This window comes from Phlebotomus papatasi, chromosome 2, assembly GCF_024763615.1.
Source record: "Phlebotomus papatasi isolate M1 chromosome 2, Ppap_2.1, whole genome shotgun sequence".
Classification (NCBI taxonomy): Eukaryota; Metazoa; Arthropoda; class Insecta; order Diptera; family Psychodidae; genus Phlebotomus; species Phlebotomus papatasi.
The window spans coordinates 12222391-12244358 of NC_077223.1; the positions used below are offsets into that span (position 1 = coordinate 12222391).

The 21968-nt window shown below is 33.8% G+C and overlaps 1 protein-coding gene across 1 annotated transcript; it reads left to right on the top strand.

Annotated features, from left to right (window-relative positions):
- The first annotated feature begins 187 nt into the window (after positions 1-187).
- LOC129803753 (uncharacterized) lies at positions 188-20107 on the top strand. Its single transcript, XM_055850534.1, has 2 exons — positions 188-4045; positions 13227-20107. The coding sequence occupies exons 1-2, from the start codon at positions 3320-3322 to the stop codon at positions 15333-15335; spliced, it is 2835 nt and encodes a 944-aa protein (XP_055706509.1). The 5' UTR covers positions 188-3319; the 3' UTR covers positions 15336-20107.
- The last annotated feature ends 1861 nt before the right edge of the window (positions 20108-21968 follow it).

The window sequence follows — 21968 nt, forward strand, 5'->3', positions numbered from 1 at the left end:
AAAAGTTATCGGTTCTTGCCTCGCGCCAAAATCTCATACGAAAATATTTCAGTAAAATGTTGGGAATGTATCAAAATTTCTAATTTAATTGTTAACATTAATAATTGTTCTTATCAAATAAAAGGATATTCAATGTTTTTTCTCCTTTTCTTATACTATTTTTCCACAAAATTCTACTTGACAAAAATTATTTGCACGAAACCCGGTGGACCATACATCATATGAGCACATCACAAATGTGTCAGAACATTCAATACTCATATATGTTTTTTTGGAGAAACTTAAAAATAAATTAAATAAAGAAAAATGTAAAGTACAATCTTATGGCGCTGGCACACCTTTTCAATTGAGTGAAATTCAATCGTTAGAAATTTTACCTCTTACTCTTTCAAACTTTAATTAGATATAGTTGTCTCTTTCTGCCAAATGAAATTTAAAATTAAAATTGAAAATGACATTGAAATTTAATATCCATTTGACAGAAAGAGATAGCTATATCTGATTTTAGTTTGAAAGAGTAAGAGAGGTAAAATTTCAATCGTTTGAAATTCACTCAATTGAAAAAATGTGTCAGCACCATTAAAAATTAAATAAAATTTAACCTTTTTCGAAATATTTAAGTTTTGATAAAACGAAGGACACTACTACAAAGAGTCTCTCCCAATTTTACAGTATGCTAAAACTCACGAGATGTAGCTCTCCGTGAATTAAAATGTTACACAGTTTTTGGGTACGTAAGCGTACTAAATTTAATAACAATTTAAAATATATTTCATAAAAATTATCAGAAAATTATAGAATCAGAAAATTATTATATAAATTGAGAAATAACGAGAATAATATTTTCAAAATTATTCAATTCTTATTTTTCTATTAGAAATATTTCATAAATGTGAGTTGTCAACACTGTACTAGTCGGGTAAAAGTATCTACGTCACTGGCGTCACTGGACTATATAGTGCGACCGAAGTGTCAAATCTGGAACCAAATATGGAGTAGAGTGAGACTACTGTAGCTCTGATCATATGGCGCTTTGCCAAATGACGTTCACTAAAAAAATGGGACATTTGACGTTTATTCGGTTTGCAACGTCTCTTGCTGGCCTTTGGACCATAACAAAGAGTCTAGACATCAGAAACCTTTGTAGAGTCTACAATCAATCGGAAGCAATCACGGTGTACAGGGAGATAGATTATTATACGGCTGGCCAAGAGCCTTAGATCATCAAAAAACATTACTTAAATTTGAAGAAAAATGTGTCGCAAAATAATTAACGACACGACGTTTGCGACACGTCGTAACGACACGTCGCAAAGACGTGTCGTGTCGCCGTGCCAACACTGGAAAATATTAGAAAAAGTAACTTTTTGAAAAAAAGATAACTAAATCAACATTAAAAAAAATGTTCGAACATATTCGGCAACCAAATCATTTTCCCAATATATCCCATCCCATCATCTCATTCTTTAACATTGCACATTCTCATCAGTTTCTTTGCCTGATATTTTTCTTCCTTCTTGATTGTTATTTCATCTAACTTCCCTGTTTGAGAATGCCCTGAGATCCGTTAGATTTGGGGGGAAGAATTGAAAAATAAAAGGGGTGAAAACTACTATACTTTCAAATAAATCAATCAAGAAAAATCATTTAAAGGAAGTGTCTTCTGCCAAAACGACCCTCTATTGTCCTCGAATTACGTTTTTTTTTGCTGGAGATATGGTGTATCCTGTTGGAATTAATTTTTGAAATAGCCATGGCCATATATCTCCCTCCGGTTTGTGCGCGCCTTCGGAATGTTACGAAAGAGAGATGAGGATGTATGTGGACAGAGGGGTGGTATTTTTATTGATTTTTGCATTTTTAACCAAATTCAGAGATGTCTTTTCCGCCCAACAATCTCAAATTCAATTCACCCTTCTTTTGGTCACTTCTGGTATATTTATACTAGCATTTTATTAATTTAAATTTGAGGATACCGATGTATAATGCAAGATAGTTGAATAGAAATGGCGCTCTCAGCATCTCCTGTTAGGCAATGTCCATCTCCAGCAGAAAGTTTAAACTGCGGAGAGGAATTGAATATATGGTAATTTAAAATTGAGAGTCATACATAGTAATTAAATATGAAATTGATGATACTGTCTCACTCGCATAATGTACCATGGATGTGATCCTAGGGATGGGTATACTGTATCGTCGTGCCGAAGCACAAGAGATTATTTTCTACAGGAAATCGCTGCTACAGTAAAAATGTACACCTGTAAATAGTGTATAGTCATCTCTTTCATCCATCTATTAGCTCTCTATGTGGAGAGATGGTGTGTACATAAGGCAAAGAGGATGGTATTCGTCTTGTAGTATTTCGGTGCGTTCGTTCATTTGGTTTCGACGAGTCGAACTGAGTGGTTGTGTGACGTGCGTTGTGTAGTGCCAAAAAGTAAAGTGCCATATAGAAATACAAAACTTTAAAGCTTTCTGGACCAAGTGGCTCTATTAGTCCAAAGACTCATTTCACCCACAAACAAAATGATACCATTTAAGTGAAAAAGAAACGCACAAACTATTTATAGAGCCCTTGCTCAGGACATTTCGTGCATATTTTTTTTCTTTTTATTTTTGTTATTTTTTCTTTCTTTTTCCCTACATTCCTTGAATGTTGAGATGTAACTAAGAGAAAAGCATAAAAAAAATCTTTTTGGAAATTGTTTATCTTTTGTCCAAGAAAAAGCGCGGGACAAAATTAAATCTGTTTTTTTTTCCCTTTTTTGATATGTTGGAGTTTCTTTTGTGTTTCTCCGGACAGTGTGTTGTGATGGTACCGTGATTCTGCTAAAGAGAGAGAGAGAGAGAGAGAGAACAAAATCGGGAGATAAAAAAAACGAAGATATTAAGATAGAGGTTAAAAATTGTGGCTGTATTTTTGTAAGCTTCCTTTGCTCTTTCTTATTCTTCACAAAGTATAATTTTCTTCAATTCTGACTACATCAGAAAGAAAGACATTATTGTGGAATTGTGCCGTTGAAACAGCTTAAAACATTAGTGAAAGGACGATAATATCCTTTCGAAGAAATTGGAGTATAACTTTTTTTTGACAAGGAAAAAAGAGGAGAGCGCATCTGTTGATACATTTCTCTCTTCTGACTGTTATTCTCGTACTGCCTCGCAATTGTCCGCCGTTGGTGGGTGGTAGTGTGCAATTCGTCCCACCCCAAACTCATCCTCCGGGAGTCGCGTCATCTGACGAAGAAAGTGACGGAAAATGTGCTCCTTAGTGAATGTTTGACGAAGCTCGCGAGTGAACGCGAGGGCAGAGCGCTAGATGGCCAGTCAGAATCGGCCAAATAGTCAGAAGCATCATCCGAACGAACATAAGCCGGCAAATCTCGTGTGCGGCTATTGTGGTTTGATGGTGGAGAGTGCAGCATCGCTGCGTGTGCACATCCACTTCAATCATGAGAATGCCAGTCGCTGGACTAGCGCATCATCCCCAACCTCCTCAACTATGAGAATAACATCGCCCAACGAGGGGGCGTCCGTGTCTCCTACGGACTCGGAGAATAACAATCAGCCATTTAAGCGTCAAAAAACACCCAATAACTCACCCATCGACGAGAAGACGTGCCAGCAGAATCCCGTTGCAGCTCCGGCGGATTCGAGCGACAATAAGCCACCGTCGCCGGTACATCAACACCAGATTGGCTCAACAACGGCGGCCTTCGAAGAAGCTAGCTCGCGCGCCTACGTTCAACAATCTAGCACATACTACGGCCATCCTTTCTTGGCCCCACCAACTTATGAGGCCAGCTACAGTCTTTTGGCTAATAACTACGACGGCATGCAGCAGCAGCTGATAGGTCAGCAGACACGACAGCAACAACACGAGTACAAACAACCAGTGCCTTCACACCGTTATCATCCCTACCATCAGCAGCCCATCAATAATCACAATCCGCCCTCACCTCAGCACCATCACATTGCAAGCACCTCTAGCTCGGCCCCAGCACCCCTCTCCGACACAATTATCAATTCCACCTCCGTCAGATTGGTGAGTAGCCCTTTTTAAAATATGTTTTTTTTTACTACAGTAGAGTCTCGCTATACCCGGGTGACACAAAATCCTTTAAAAAGGCTGAATTCAGCCTGAGCTTTCAGGTCCTAAGGCTGAAAATCTCCTGAGGCCCTTGTAAAAAACCCTGAGGTTGGTGTATGGAAATGAGACAGTTTTGCGCTCTTACTTTCGTGGCGGATAGCGGAACTTCAAAATCTTAGAAATCAGGCTGAATTCAGGTTTATTATTTTTGCTTTCATAAGCCTGAATCAGGGGGGTGACATTAGATCTAAACACTGCGACCGGTTTTAGTGTAGATTTTTCCCTGTTTTCGTACACATTTCACGAGATATCTTCAAAATTACGTAGGTTGCCAATTTGGGGTTTTCGGTTGCCTCTTCGTTATTAAATTAGCTTTTATATTGTATTTGTATAATTTGCTAATTCATTCTACAATGACAGAAAACAGCTAATAAACTCAAAAGTTTTTTCGGCACGCTAGAAACATATGAGAAACATAGAAAATGTCATACCCCTGGCCTAAATACTCAGATTCAGACCAAGTTTCCCTGAATGATACTTTAGGTTTCAGACTTTTTTCAGCCTGAATCCTCATGGGCTACTTATCTCTCCCTGAATGATACCTTAGGTTTCAGGCTCATTTCAGCCTGAAATCAGCAAACAACACTTCTTGCCGTGGAAAAAATAAATTATCAATTCATTATTTTCTATTTACATAAATAACAAATTCAATAAATATTTTTCTTATTTTAATTTAAGTTTTTAAGTCTTTTTGTTCATTTTTTTTAAGCGTGGGGACTATATGTTATGTTCTATATATTACTTCAGGATTTTTTTCAAAAAATAGAATTTTTTAAACAACAAAAATAGTAAAATGATCATATTTGTGACCTGGCTTTTTGGACCCTTTTCCTGTCATACTTAAGTCACATGTATTGTCTGCAAGGAGTGTTAAAATCCATCTTGTGTGGCTGAAGATTGATGTCTGATGCCGTAGAGACCATGCGACGGAGATCATAAAAAGATAAAAAAAAAATTAGAATCTTAAAATGAATTCAGACTTAATTTAACCTTAATACTAAGGCAGTTTTAAGGAATGTCAAGAGGATAATTAAACAAATAAAAGCACGTAAATATAAATTTTAGCATTCAATATCACTTTTCACATAGTGTAATACATTTCCGGACAGTATTTTGCCAAGAAACAACCTTCCGGATAAAAGAAATTGCTGGAATGTTCTTTGACAAGCTGGGAAGCAAAAATCGCCTTTTTTGGCAACACAAATACCTATACCACATATTAGCCAGTTGTTGTTCACTGTTTTAACAAGCTAATAGTGATTTTCGGTAGCATAGCGCCCCATTTTGTTAGCATAAAACCCTAACCAAGAAAATTTTTTGCATACTTACCAAAACACTATTTTTTTCTTTCTTCTTGGTGATCTTTCACTGCCGGATCATGCACAAAACTGTTTTGAACCAAGATTACATTTACACTTTCCACCTGTAAAGGTGAAACACTAAAACAAGTCAAGATGTTTACAATTGCACTTTCCTCCTCAAGTGACAGCAGAATTGTGAAATTCCTTCTAGTAGAATTTACACATCTAGTCACCGCGGAGCGCTAATGTCTCTTAGGAGTAAAATTGAAAACGATCAGAATTCATGTTTAATATCAATATAGCTGAGAACAGGATGAGTTTCCTTAGTCATGAGGATGTGTCACCCGGGATAGTCCATGTAATTTTTTAAAATTATCAACGATTTTTGTATTGAAATTGCGCGATGGCTTCCACTTTCTTTGCTATTGTGGTACTTGTCCTTGCTCTCTTCATTATGGATCACAATTATCACAACTACTCAATAAAATTTGCCAAAAATATTAAAATAATTATGCATGTCGCATACTAAAAAAACATAACCTAACTTAAAATCAGTGTTTTGAAATCAACGGTCGATAAATTGTGGACTATAGAGCGATGGCCTATAGCGAGACTCTACTGTACCTTATTCCCATCTCTAGTTGTCACCCTTTCAAATCGCCCCTTTTCGAATAACTAAAAACTGTCTTGAAAAATACGTTCCCTGGAGTGAACTTAATTAGTAAATAAGGTAGAGTCATCACTTATGGACGTTATACACTTATGTACAACTTTGCAAAAATCATTCTCACCTAAAACAGATTTTGAAAAATTGCAAAATTGTTAATCACAGAATAAACTGATAATTTTATGTTTTTTCAAAATCTGTTTTAGATAAGAACTTAAAATTTTTGAAAGATGTCCATAAGTGTATAACGTCCATAAGTGATGACTTCACCCTAATTTTATTTTACATTCTCCTTATAAACTGATAAGTGTGTTAAATTCTCGGAATCGCTTTCAGTCTTTGTTACGTGAAAACCTAATCCAAAACTACCGTCTTAGCGTTTTAGGTTTAAATTATTTAAATTGCGATTATTATCATTCCAAAGCTTTTTCTTTATAGTTTAAGATGGCAAAAACAAAAGAAGTTAAGAATTTTCTTTTCAATACTTATGGTTTATTAGCTAAAACATTAAATATTTTGTGTACCTGAACATTACATTATATGGGTTTTAGACATAACGTATAACTATGGCTTCATTTCTATGATTTTGAAGTGGATAAGTTTTATGGAAAAAATTTTACTTAAGATGATATAAGAGCAATTAATTTCTTATTTTTTGGGATTGTGCTCCGGCTTGTTATTTAAAAAAAAAATTGAGACATTCAGAAACGAATTTGAACTAACATCAAATCTGAAGACTGTTACCAAAATGTGAAAAATTAAAGAGCCTATGTTTCAGTAGTAATATAAACGTCCCAGAAGGACTATATTATGACTGTATCTCCTTACTTAAACCTGACATAAAGTTTTAATACCTAAACTAGTTCATTTACATTTAACATTTTTACATTTTAACATTTTTTAGAATGTAAATTGGAGTTTTAGTATACACCTTGCGAGAAAATTAAGTAAAAATTTTAATATTTTTAAGAAAAGTCTTGAATTTTTTATAATGTATTTTTTAAACAATATAAAGTGCCCATAAAAAATATCAGAAAATCAGTTATTAGTTTACTGATAACCAAAGCAATCTTTAATTACACTGAGAAAAAAATGGGGGTGCGATTAACTTTTTTCCTCATAATTTTAACACTTTGTAGGTGTAAAAATATATTAACATTTTTTAATGTTAATTTTGCACCTTTTTAAGGGTAAAATTAACATGAAAAAGGGTAACTTTAACTCCTAATACACCTAAAAGCATAATATTTACACCCATTTCGGATCAGTAATGCAGGGTAAAATTAACATTTCCAGAATGTTATTTTAACTTTTTCGTATTTCTCTCAGTGTAGCGAGAAATGTGTAGCTTATAATTCTTGTTAAGAAATCCGAAAAATTCAAATTCTTGACAAAAAAAAATCCAAAAAAAGTTGCAATTTTCATGAGTGTATTTCGTACCAAGAAAAATCCAGGAAAATCGTGATGACATAAATTTTATTCTTTTTTAATGCTTTTTCCAGAATAAAATTTTAATTTTAACATGCTCTAAAAATATTTAAGAAAAAAATGGTTTTTAATAACAGGTTCAATAGGAAGAGGCTTTTAATTCTCTTAATAATAAAGATTTAACAAATATATGCAGTTCAAGTTTTCAAAGTGTTTCTATTACGCGAGTGATTTCTATCAAGTATATCACTTTTTACCAGCAAAAATATTCTTGATTAACTTTTAAAATCTTAAGAAGAATATTTTAGTGCAATAAATCAAGGGTACACTAGATATTGAAATTGCTTTGACTTGGTTTGCGAAGTGGACAGAAAAGAAACAGCGCGTCCAAAATGACCGAGCGACGCAATTTTCAACTCCTTTTGCGTTTCCAAGGCCCAGGGGAGGATGTTTTAAATCTACCATCTAAGTCTCTATCCACCAAGAATTTCTCTCCCCACCCTGCGCTCTCTTGTAAATTATTCAAATGAAAAGTGGGGGTACTTTCCCTACGCAAGCGATATTTTTTGCTCATCGGAAAATGTTCATGATTGAAGTTTTTCTCCCCAGTATTCAAAAAAAAAAAAAAAAAAAAAAAATTGGACGCGTTTGTCTTGGCAAGGGCTTCTAATGAAGTGTTCAAAGTTGTGGAAAAATGAGAGTAAAAGGGTTAATCATTTCTCCAATGCCCAAAAAAAAAAAGAATAATTTTTGGTTAAAACTTTTTTAATGTGTGATTTTCAATGATGATATTGTAAATAATCTTTATACATAATTCATCGGTTTCCTATTCCAGTTTAAAGAAAATCTTCATAATATCAACTACAAGTTTCACTTTTCGTGTAGCAAACAGTAAAATATATTTTTACGAGGGTTGAAAGGGGATGACTCGAAAGAGACGGAAAAAATATTGCTGTAATTAAATTTGATTTCTGACCCTTAGGTCATTTAGGTCTTCTCCATGCCTTTTTGTGTCTCGCCAAATATACCTGGGTTCAGGCAGGACTTAGTGTGTACATTTCTCTATAGTTACCTACCTATTAACTCTGCAGGATAGAGTTTTGATGCAGTTCTTTTAAATTTTCTTTAGAATATTTTTCAAAAAGAAAAGGAATTATATTTTTGAAAGAAGGTATATACAATATTAAATCATTTTATGCAAGAGAAAATCCCTTTATCAAGAGAAAAATTTTAGGTGTTTTTCAATAATTTTGTTTTATTGTGATCAAGGGCGTACCCAGGATTTCAGTTAGGGGGGGGGGCTAAGTCTCAAATTTTGTTGGCGGGGGGGGGGGGGTAACTTAATTTTTATTTTGAAAAAAAAAACGTAAAATATACAATGGGATAAAAAGTATCTATAAATATAAGATGGTCTTATTTTTCACCAGAGATTAGCCTATGCCCAAATTTTAGGTATTCTTAAGGAACGATCATCAGTGTTCCTCGGACAAGTGTATTGTCTCCCATATTATTGTCCACAAATAAAATTAATTTTTTAGAAATTATTCGATACTTTTTACCAAATAACTACAGCAAGGATGCATTCCGTTAGTTCATATTTAGAGCAGAATCACATTTACAGTAAAATGCTCACCGTATTTCGTTAATTTACGTATTTACACTGCAATTCTTACGCAAATTTTGAATCACCGTATTACCTTATCTCATACTCTGTGGCATTAGATGAAAATAGTATAAGAAAATTGAATAAATAAAATGAAAATGCGACAAACGGTAGAAAAAACTATAGGATTTCTTGCTACAGTTTTTCGTAAAGTTTTTTGCTCACCGTTTGTCGTATTTTTGCTGTATTTCTTCAGTTTTCTCATATTATTTTCACCTAGTGTCACCAAATATGAGATAAGGTAACACGGTAATTGAGAATTTGCGTAAGAATTGCAATGAAAATGCGTAAATTAACGAAATACGGTTAGGCTTTGGCGGTGACAATGAGCATTTAATATTTAACATTTCATTTCGTGATACCCTTCAATGCAAAAAGGGACTATCAGTCTTTAGAGAATTAATGATATGCTTCTGAGAATTTCCAGCTTTGTTATTTTTATTTAAGGAAAATTTACTTAAAGAGTTACGATTGTCAAGAAGACTAAAAAACAGAATATTTTTTTCCAAATTTATTTTCCAGTATAATAAAAAAATCAACTTCTTAAGAATAAAAGGAACAAGATTTAAACTATATTTTCTGAATTTTAATTTAAAAATTTTTAAAATTCAGCCATTGAGCTATGTTTTCTGATATTAAAGACGTTAAATTTCCTGTTAGGTGATGAATTAAACTAGTCTTTGAACGAAGGATTTCGTGTTTACTTGATCATAACTTGTTCTATAAAACGAAACATGGTGTAAAATACTTCTAAAATGCTATTCCTTCAAGGATGCGACCCCAATAGGAATAAGCGGTTGTAAATGATAATGATGATGATGATGAAGGACTGGTTTAACGGGTTTAACTCATTAACACGAAATATTTGATTTTTGGATGTCGGATGAACTTATTTCAAGAAATCTTGTCCATCGAAAAGTTTTTTTTTCTCAAAAAGGTCTCCGAATTCCAAAAATCAGATGCCTACAGCTGAATTTTTAAAAGAAAATTAAATTTTATGTATTAAATTTTCCCAAAAACCCAATAAGTCCTCAAGTTCAAGTATGGGTTTAACTCATCTATTAATGTAGATGAGTTAAACCCGGGTAAAAGGGGTCAGATGAATCTACTCTAAGTAATTGTTACTAAAGAAAAGTGAGTATTTTTCAATATTCGTTTCGTTTTTATTTTTTTTAATAAAAATGTCAAAAAATATAGTTTAAATGTTATGCTTTTATATGCCTAGGAGCTTGAATTAAATAGACTTTTTATTATGTTGAGAAAAAAGTTAGAAAATATGCTATTTTCAGCCTTTTTGACCCGCATAACCTCTCAACCGATCAAAGTTCAAACCCGTCAAATAATATCTGCAGATATCTTTAAGATTTCTGTAGAGAAAATCTACACCTCTACAGAATATCTGCAGATAAATTCTGTAGATATTCTTACGAATTTTATTTGGGCTTGGGACAAAATTCGTCAGAATATTTCGGCAGATTTATGACGAATCTCTGATGAATTTCTGTAGATATTCTGTAGATTTTTTCTACATTCCAGACTTTCCAGACAAGATGTGTCAGAAGAGATGGAAAAATTTTTCACTGAAGTTTGCAAAATTCTATAGAGTTATTCTTAGTGATATCACGGTGTTTATATAAAATAAAGAATTCTGCGACGCCGTGTTACAAGTAGAGAAAAGTGAAGTGAAAACTTTAAACAGAGTGTCGACCAAAATTTCGTGTTTTTGTATCATTCGATTGGCGATTTTTAAGAAATTAGTATTTTTGCTCGCAGTTTTTTTACGTATCTAAAATGTGTACTCGGTAATGCTTGTTAAGCAGAGCATACAATTTTCTTTATAACTTCTACAGTTTCTTCATAAATCAACAATATTTTTGTGAAGTAATGGAGGTTATGCAAATTTTCTAGGGAGAAATTCTGCCGAGAATCTGCAGATTTTCTCTGAATGTACTAGAATATACCGTTAAAATTCAAAAAACCTCCGAGTAAAATCGGCAGGTAGAGCAATGATTTGACGGGAAGTCAATGTACGACCTCAGCTTCTCTTCAATTTCACCTCTGACTACTCCATCTGATAGCTTCATATAAACTGTCGGAGTCGTCAGTGCTTTTTTTTAAACATATCCCCCGATGAGGTCAATCGCGTCAAGTTTTCTTAAGGCCTCTACACAGTGGGAGCAATTTTCATTAAAAAAATGCATTTTTGAAGGAAATTTTCTGCACTTCTATATGTGGAAACGTTAAAATTCTGTCAAAAATGCAATTTTTGACAAAATCTCTTCCCAACGTGTATAGGCCATTAAGAAGATTATTAAAAAAAATATGGGTAGAATCCAAGATGAATATCACAAGCATATCACAAATATGTCAGAACATTCAATACTCATATATGTTTTTTTTTGGAGAAACTCAAAAATAAATTAAATAAAGAAAAATGTAAAGTACAATCTTATGGCGCTGGCACACCTTTTCAATTGAGTGAAATTCAATCGTTAGAAATTTTACCTCTTACTCTTTCAAACTTTAATCAGATATAGTTGTCTCTTTCTGCCAAATGAAATTTAAAATTAAAATTGAAAATGACATTGAAATTTAATATCCATTTGACAGAAAGAGATAGCTATATCTGATTTTAGTTTGAAAGAGTAAGAGAGGTAAAATTTCAATCGTTTGAAATTCACTCAATTGAAAAGGTGTGCCAGCACCATTAAAAATTAAATAAAATTTAATCTTTTTCGAAATATTTAAGTTTTGATAAAACGAAGGACACTACTACAAAGAGTCTCTCCCAATTTTACAGTATGCTAAAACTCACGAGATGTAGCTCTCCGTGAATTAAAATGTTACACAGTTTTTGGGTACGAATTTAAAATATATTTCATAAAAATTATCAGAAAATTATAGAATCAGAAAATTATTATATAAATTGAGAAATAACGAGAATAATATTTTCAAAATTATTCAATTCTTATTTTTCTATTACAAATATTTCATAAATCTGAGTTGTCAACACTGTACTAGTCGGGTAAAAGTATCTACGTCACTGGCAGTTCGATTTGGCCCACCTTATACTTGAAACTCCTTGGGTAGAATCATTTTGAGAAACTTTCTTTCTTCTCAATAACATATTGTATGGTAAATTGTTATGCCCAACGCACAATAACTTTTGTTTTGTAAACATGTTTTTGACATTTCAATGAGAGTGAGTGAAATCTAAATCTAGTCATCTTACTCACTCTCATTGAAATGTCAAAAACATGTTTACAAAGTAAAAGTTATTGTGCGTCGGGCATTAGTGCTAAAAAAAACGCTTAACTTTTTTAAATTTTTGTATGTAGTACAGAACGGGCAACAGTCCTGCCCTGCTCTCCCCTCATTGGGCTTTTAATGGTTTTTGAGTTTCTATTTTTGTATTGACTTGACACTGTACAAATGAGCAGTACAACATCAAATTTGAGAAATGACTAAATTATTTATAACTTTAAAAGCAGTAGAATTTTCATGAAAGTTTTGATCTCTATGAATTGAAAAATTAGGCCCATTTTTGGAAAGATTTGGATTTTTTACTGATCAAATTTAATTTTTTTTTTGCTAAAAACATATTTTTTTACTTTTCATTTGTTTTTGAATTTTTTTTGACGCTTCTAGGGGGGGCAGCTGCCCGCCCCCCGCCTGCCCCTAGCTGGGTACGCCCATGATTGTGATATTAAGGAATAAGTTTTATTAAACATATATATGTAGAGTAGATCAAGAGAAATTATTGAAAAATTCGCAAGAGAGCCACAAAAGCCATAAGTGAAAGTGGAGGAATGTTTATTGTAAATTTCCAAAGAATTTTCAGGTGTTTGTCACTTCCTTCTTTTTGTTCGTTAATGGGTGATTTCACCAAAAATTATCTCTCGTCTCTCTTCATCAACAAGCTCTTCATCTTATCTCTGAAATATTTAAATGGATTTCCTTTAGCGACTAATCTTGATGGTTCTCCCTTTATTTCTCTCTTTTCCTTTTCGCGTGCAGCAAATGGCAAGTGAAGGCGATCCTCAGATGGTGTCACCAAAGCAGTGTGACAAATGTGGCTTCGTTTGTGATTCTGTGAATGTGTTAAATGAGCACTGTTCCACACAACATGGCACTGGAGAGTCTCAAGACACAGAGTCAATGGGATTCTCAATGAATCAGCAAGGACCTCAACATCCGTATATCAAGGAAGAAACGACGTCAGACATTCTAGACTTGGATTCCCAAAAAGTTGTATATCCGCAACAACATCATGATGGTGTTCTTCCAACGGATACAACAGCACTACCACCGATGCATTCTCTACATCCCTTGCAATCCATGCAGAGACATACGTTGATGTGGCATGAACCACAATCAAGTTATATGCCTCAGCAACAAACCCTAAAACCACAATATTTTCCCTCGATGAAGGCACCGTATCCGGTGTTGGGCAATAAACCAGATTATGGATCGGCAGCTGTTAAGGGTGAATATATGTCCCAGACAATGCTGCCCCCGCCTGATGTGAAGATGTTTGCAGATTCCAGCAATAATCAGGTGACAACGAGTCAGTCAGACTTCCCTACCACTACAACTCCAGCAGACAGTGATGCTGCATTCAGGACACAATTTGAGCCAGCATCTTCATCTTTGCCCAACAGCCAACAACCGAAGAGTTCATCATGGAAAAGCAATGAGGCACGCCGTCCAAAAACATATAACTGTACGGCGTGCAACAAATGGTTTACAAGTTCGGGACACCTAAAGCGCCACTACAATACAACTTTGCACAAAAATGCGGTGAAGAGTAGTGGACAACCGGATCCGGCTACACTGCCCATCAGTGCCCATCACCATCCGGCTCGGGATTCTGTGAAAAATAATCATCACATTAGCGCCACTGATCCACCACCTTTGGTGATACCAACTTCATCGGCAATGGATACAGCAGATGGTGAATTTAGCACCGGAACTCAACAGTATACCGGTGGGGATTTTCGTGGTGGCCTCCTGGGTCAGGTGACGCCCACAGAGAACAACAGCGTGTATCAGGCACAGCAATTCTGTCCAAATCCCCCAAACGGGGAAGCAGGTCCCTCCGCCCTCCATGCCTCCCAGCCGAGGGGCCTGCTGACACACATGGCCAACATCACGCCGTTGGCGTCCCACCAGGAGGTGCCACAGCCAATTCCTACTACCACCATCCGCACCATCATCCACCCATCCACCAGCCAGGTCATCATCAGTTCAATAATGGAGCAACCACCGCCACCGTACACCATCAGGCAGCCGCCGGATATGCACCATACGGCGCCCTCTCCGCTCACAATCCCATTGCACCGGGCGGACATGCCGGCGAATTATCCCATTATTATTGGTGATCATGGGGCTGTGGATGATCGGGAGGCGTATACCTATGAGACGACTTTTGACATCGAGACGCCCGTTACGAGATTCACATCGCAAGTCATCGGTGATACGGTTCCACCATTTTCACCGGACATGCCTGAACATCATGTCGCTGTGCGTTCCTTGACGCCCAAGATGGCCGCCATAGCGCCACCTGTATCGCCATCATCACCTAGCGTGACAACATCAGCGCGCCAGGGAAAGCCCGCTAAGAGAGTATACAGGAGTACAAAGAAGGGAGGCTTTGTTGAGCAAGGAGGAGAGCCACTAAAATGCATCGAATGCGATAAAGTATTTAATAAGGCATGCTACCTCACCCAACATAATAAGACATTTCACAGTGGTGAGAAGCCTTTTAAGTGCCAGCGATGTGGGAAACGATTCCCCTGTGGCCAAACTCATGAATCGCACGTAGTGAAGCATATGGGTGAAAAGCCATTCAAGTGTGATCAATGTCCCAAGCAATTCAATCACAAAACCGACCTGAGGCGCCATCAGTGCCTCCATTCCGGCTATAAGCCTTACACCTGCGATCAATGCGGAAAGGGCTTCATACGTAAGGATCACTTGATGAAGCATAAAGATGTGCATAAGAAAAAAGCAGCGGGAGTTAAGAAGCAGCTGACCCAGGGAAAGGGTGCCAACAAGAAGGCAATTACTGCGACAAATGTGCCAAATTTACAAGTTATTCCCAACGATAATGTCTTGCATATCTAGGTGATTGCCTAGAAGTCAACAATACTCTCTTTTAGTTTGCTTTTTTAACCACTGATCCTCCATATAGCAATAACTCTAGCAAATATAGTATTTAGTAAAAAAAAAAAGACAAACAAAATGATTCCTCACTTGAAAACCTATTAATGGTCTTGATTTTGCCCAGGGATCTCCCCTAAAAGAATATCTTTCTAAACTCTTTTTTTTGGGATGAATACATAGATAAAAGAATAATAACAGAAGTCAGTTGATTTCAACACTGAGAAAAGTTCATCTGGTAAGTTCATATGCTTATTAACTCTTTCGTCTCTTTTGGGACTCTGAGTACCCAAAGCAGAGCATATGAATGTTCTGTGAAAAACAATTAATTTTAATTATTCAGAACTGATAAAAATCCTATTCTTGTGGATGATTACAAACTATACGGATGTCCAAATGTAAGATACTTTTTGTAGGACCTCAATTAATTCCTGGGGTGAAATGATAACTTTGACTCTCGCTAGTATCGATTCGATACTATCGAATCTCTAGTATCGTTAAATCCAAATGATGAGATGAAATGAGTATCGGCTCTTCACGCATTGTCGGCTCGTTATTGTGACACTTTGGGACAGTGAAACATAACCTCACTCTCGCTTGTTTTGATTTTGCAATCGTAGTTATTTCAGTGATTTTATTAATTTTAAGTTAAAATAGTATAAACCTATAAATTCTATTTTTAAGGAAATTGGGCTATTGAGGAAGCCCCGGAAGCTCAACTTTCATTTGGAACGAGGACGAGAAAATTGCGGTATAAAAACAACTCTGGAGCTTCCGGAAAAAATGCAAATAAAAAAATCATCTATACATAATAATTTCTGCCTTACGCAGATCTTTTCACTTTGTCTTTTACATTCTTACACAATAATTGACACTCAAAGACTTGCTGAACAAATGACTCCAGAAATTTAAGGAATTATTTTTCATCTTATCAGTCGCGGTGATTTCTGGTGGCTTGTAGTGTTTTAAATTTGGCAAGGAGGAGCAAAAGATCTGAAGGAAGCACACGCATGTGTGACCATTTCATACTCTGTGAAATTAAATCTCACGAGAACGAATCCACATCTCCATCAACTTCCTGGACAGTCAGTGTCAAACTCAATCACTGAGTATAATAAGATCATCCTCTGATAAGCCTTTCCCGGATGGTCCAAAAATATTTTATGGTTGTGCAGAATCAACAGAACATAAATTTTCGTATCCAATTTGGCCGAGGTTATTCCGTGCAGAACAAAAAAATTTCACAAGAATTATACTTAATATTATTAAAATTTAATAAATATAAAATAAATGAGGGCATTTACTTACTAAAAACATGTAAAATCTTCTTTAAATTTCACTTCGAGGGTACAAATCGACAGCTCTAGAGGTGTCGATAAATTAGTGGCGAGAATTATCGACACTAGCGATAAAAAATGCGGGTTACCATCTCGATCGCCCATAATCGACACTCGACACTAGCGATGGGACAATTAGAGAGAGTTATCATGTCACCCCAGAGCTTAGATATTTTTGATTAAAAAATTATGAAATTATGGCTTGCAGCATATGCTGCGGTCCGGAAAGAGTTAATAGGTCGATTGTTGTACAAGTTTTGTCATTATTAAATTTTTTACATAATAATAAAATAATCTAATAAAGTATAATGAATGCAAAATAACTAAAAAAAAATTATTTTCAATATTGACATTTTCTGTATAATGATCACATTGTAATATGAATTTATCTAATAAACTTTTCTCTTTTTTTTCGCTGTATCACATTTTTAGTCTAACTTTTTTAGACTTAACTGTCAAGTGTATTCAACAAAACAGACAATTTTTTCTCTCCCAAGGATGCGCGCCAATCAATAATTCAGAAATTTTAATAGGCAAAAAAGTTGATATTTTACAAAAAAAAAGAGATATTATAAAATGGAAAGATAGATAGTGGATACAGTACACAAAACATTTTTTTACCTATATAAATTCTTATAGAACAATTTATTGTGATTTGCAACCGTCAAAAGACAAAACTACTTAAACTACCTCTGATGAGAATATTTTTTGACAGGTTTTATTTTTTTTTTATTTTTAATTTTCTATATTACAAGTTTTCTATGAAAAAAAAACCGGCAAGTACAAATATTGATAGTAAAATATTGAAATAGACACACTTTTAATCTATAGCAATTTATGCCGAATTTTTAAATATTGACCAACGATCTAATAAACATAAACTTTTTTCTATTATTTGAATACTACAAAAAAAAACGTAAAAAGAATTAAAGACACTATTTTGAAACAAATAATGTATTCAGTCAAATTCCATATCAGCAATCTACATATTTAAAAATATGATATTAAAGAAAGCATAAGATGATGGATAAAAAAATGGAATTCTATATAGAAAATATTTGATGATAAATCAATATTTAATTATTATTAATACGTAAATAAAAAAAGATATTAATTATAAATAGAATAGTTAATAAAATAGAGTGAAGAAACGGATATAGGAGACAGTGTTAGTAAAAGAAATAGGAAACCTATTCAAAATGTAAACCAGAAAACCTACCTCAGATAAACAAGAAAAGGACCTCAAAAATAATAGATATTGTTATTGATATATATTTTCTGCTCACTTTTAAATTATAATATAAAATTGCAAAAATTGCAATTTTGTGAAGAATGTTTCAGCACCACCTGTCTCTCTTCCCGTAGAAAAGATAAAAGTGAAATTTTTAATAAAAATTACAATTTTAAATGAAAAAAAAGAAGAAAAATCATACATATTAAATGTGTAATTAAATATAAACTAAATTTAGATGTAAAGTTTACAAGAAGTATGTCTATAGTGGTTGAAATTCATCTGAGTAAGAAACATTATAGACAAAATGATTTTATTTGGGATAGAGAAAAAATTTCTCATCCTGACATTTTGCTGGATGCTGGAGAAAAAAAAACTGTGAAAAAAAACTATCTTTCTGGGTACCTGCACACATTTTTTTTATGCAGAAGAATCCTCCAAAAGAAATGAATAGAGCACAGAAAAATATCCAGTATACAAAGGAATGCTCAGAACACTTTTTTCACATTTTATTTGTATGTGATGCATAGCGAGGAAGATTTGGAGAAAAAAACCTAACCATATTGTGGTGTATTTGAAAATGAACGAAAAATATTCAAAAGAAAGGAAAAAATTGCAGAGGGAGACAATTTGAAAAATTAGAAAAAAACACCATAAAAACAATATTTTCGACATTAAATAGAATTTTCATGTAATAATTATAGTGAAAAAAAGATATTATCATAAAATTTTATCGGTAAAAAAATTCAAAGTTAGGTAAGTAAAAAAATGGACAAAGAAAATTTTGGTGTTTTGTTTTTTTTGCAAGAGACACAAAAATTGAAGAATTTTAAAGACTTTCAGATAGATTTCAATTCCACAACTAACAAGAAGATAATTACTGCACTTGTGATTTAAAAAAAAGTAGTATAAAATGATCCTCTTGTTCTGCCCATTTATAGTTTTTTTTTCAACCCTATCTTCTTTCCTTACTTTCCTATTTTTTTTTAAGTTGTTTTCTTGGAATAAAAAATACAAATTGCATTCCTCGTTAGTATTTTTTTTGTATATTCAGCATTCTCTCTTTCTACTTATTGTTAACTAATGTTTTATTGTTAATTAAATATGAGCTACGGTTCTCATTCCTGCCAACTTAACATCATTATAATTTTCATTGCAATATATATATATATATTTTTTTATTTGAGTAATGCCCAACGCACGATAACTTTTGTTTAGTAAACATGTTTTTGACATTTCAATGAGAGTGAGTGAGATCTAGTTCTAGTCATCTCGCTCATTCTCATGGAAAATTTTGAAAACATGTTTACAAATAAAAGTTATTGTGCGCTGGTCATAATGCCCAACGCACAATAATTTTTGTTTGTAAACATGTTTTCAAAATTTCCCATGAGAATGAGCGAGATGACTAGATATAGATCTTACTCACTCTCATTGAAATGTCAAAAACATGTTTACTAAACAAAAGTTATTATGCGTTGGGCATAAACTAGAAAACAACAAAATGATATTGATTATAGAATACCAAACTATGTATTATAAAAGGTTGTGTTAGTTTCTTTAAAATGAAATGGAAATATATTTTGGAATCGAGATAAAAGAAAAATAGAACAAATTATATTTCTAATGCATTATAATTATTTGTTTCATCATTACTACGCCCCGTTTTTGTGTAACTGAAAAAAGCTAGTTGTTGACGAAACAATCAAGAAATTATGAATAAGTGAGTAAAAAATAGTTTAAGGTGAACAGATACTATTATTTTTCTTCCACGAAACGAAATAGTTACCAAAAAAAAATCAAGAGAGATAATAAAAGGAGAAAGTAAGTTAAGAAGATAATAAGCCTGTTGAATTTTAAGCATTTTTACTAATTACAAATTGTTTTTCTCATATTTTTTTATTATGTTAATTTTTCTTTATATTAAAGTGTAAATGATTTCAGAACGGAAAACGGGTGTAATTGAAAATGAATGAAGGCCAAAATGCTCAAAGTTCAGAAAAAAAAATTTGTACAAAATGAGATACATAGTAAAAATTTTATTTAGACATTTCACAGGAGATTATAAAAAGGAAAAGAAAAAAAAACATACAGAAAATCCTTAAGACGACTTTACGCATATCAAGTAATAAACATAAATGAGAAAATAATTGTTTAAAAAATAAAGATTGTATGTAAAATGTATTTTTATGTTTTGTGGTTATTTTTTTTTAAATGGATATTTGGATTTTTTTTACTAGTTTTCTTGTGGAGTTATAGAAAAGAGAAGTAATGCATAAAAGGGTAAGTAAGTAAACTTTACCAATACTTTTATTAGAGACCGGGGAGGTTTGGGACAGGGGTAGTTATGGGACAAGGCGATTTGTTCAATTAATTTTTGAAATAAATGGGATTTAACCATTACTGTATCGTAGGCAATATTAAGATGTATCTTGACTAAAAGAATGGATATCCTCAGTTTTATTGCTTAAATTCTATGAACATTTTTTTTTAAAAATTGATAAAAATCGTATATTTTGACGTCTCAGTTTTCCTCTTTGTATTTTATATCAGCGATATATAATCAAAACTTTTTTATCTCATTAGGTAGCAGTGTAATCTGGGAGCATATTTTTATAAAAGTTTCAGAGATTATACGCTCTTGTTTTTTACATAAAGGTTATAAATACCAAAACTACACGTGGGGATGTTTGGGACACCTGAAAGGGGATGAATGGGACGTTGATTTTCGACAAGATTGTAGGTGGTATGCAATTGTTTATTGTCAAAATGAAGAGTAATACCCAGTTTCTACTGGAAATCTCCCTCTTGTGCAAAGTTTTTCAGTGCAGCAGATTTCTCTAACTACAGGGACAATTAAACCATCATTGTCTTGGGAATCAATAATTCCCTCTCAGAGGATATTCGATCTTTGCCCAATCTACTTAAAAACTATTTTTTTCGAAAATTTCTCGAACAAGTTCTCCAGAAAAGGCAAGGCGAGAGCTAATTCAGAGAAATAATAAGAAAACATTACAATGCAGTTGTCGTAAAATCAAACAGAAATCCATCAATTAGTTCAAAACTAAGAGTTGCAAGAAAATCTACTCGCCTGAGGAATTTGATAATCATGATTGCAATATTTAGAATAAAAAAAAAGAAGAGAAAGGTAGATGGAAAATAAGAATAAAATACTTTAAATAATTGATTGACAATTAATGACTCTACATGTACAAATAAAATTGATATTTATTTCTAAGTGTAAATAAAAGATGAAACATTTTTATTTCTATCAGAAATATTTTTAATCTGGTATTTAAAATTAATTAACGTGTTCTAGTAATACAAATTATGCGAGAAAAAACGCGTCCCAAATATCCCCTTTTGCGTCCCATACTGCCCCACATCGGGGAGGTTCGGGACAAAGCATCAAGTAAAATGTTTTATCTTCTCCAAGAAAACTCAGTTGTTTTCCAAGTTCTATCGAGTACTTTTTATAAAGTCAATACCCATAAGTATACCATAGACCGCATAACATTGTAATACACTATCGTGGTTTTTTGGAATACTGTCTCAAAGTCAAAACATGAAAAAGTGTCCCAACCTCCCCGGTCTCCCCTACACAAATTTCATTAAAGTGAACTCAACGGAAAATTCTATTAAACCTCTACCCTTATTCATATCCTTGACTTGGTTTTGATTGGCCGTTGCAACGTAGTAGTTACCTTCGAAGATTCCACGAGACTGGTCAAATCCAGGGCAAAGGGCAGAGCGAGTGAGGTTAATCGGTCAGCAAAGGGTCAGAGGGTTAAGTGTGACCTCCTCGTGAATGGATCATCATGTCTTTCCCAGGTCTCTGACCACTCGACCCTGGCCCTCATTGTTAATAAGATGAGCTGAGAAACAAGTCTATCAGGCGCCTGTTTTACACATCTTGTCCTGCAAGGGATCCCTCTGAACAAAGAGGTGCAAAAATTAAAATAAGACAGAATGTTACAAGCCGCTATGAGAGGGCAAGTATAATTGCTGTTTTAGTAGAAAACCTGCTTA

What these genes read in the sequence shown, in the direction of transcription:
- LOC129803753 (XM_055850534.1), top strand. Translation starts at nt 3,320, where the DNA reads ATGGCCAGTCAGAATCGGCCAAATAGTCAGAAGCATCATCCGAACGAA. An exon ending in ATTCCACCTCCGTCAGATTG is followed by an intron (nt 4,046 to 13,226) that starts GTGAGTAGCCCT and finishes TTTCGCGTGCAG; the next exon opens with CAAATGGCAAGTGAAGGCGA.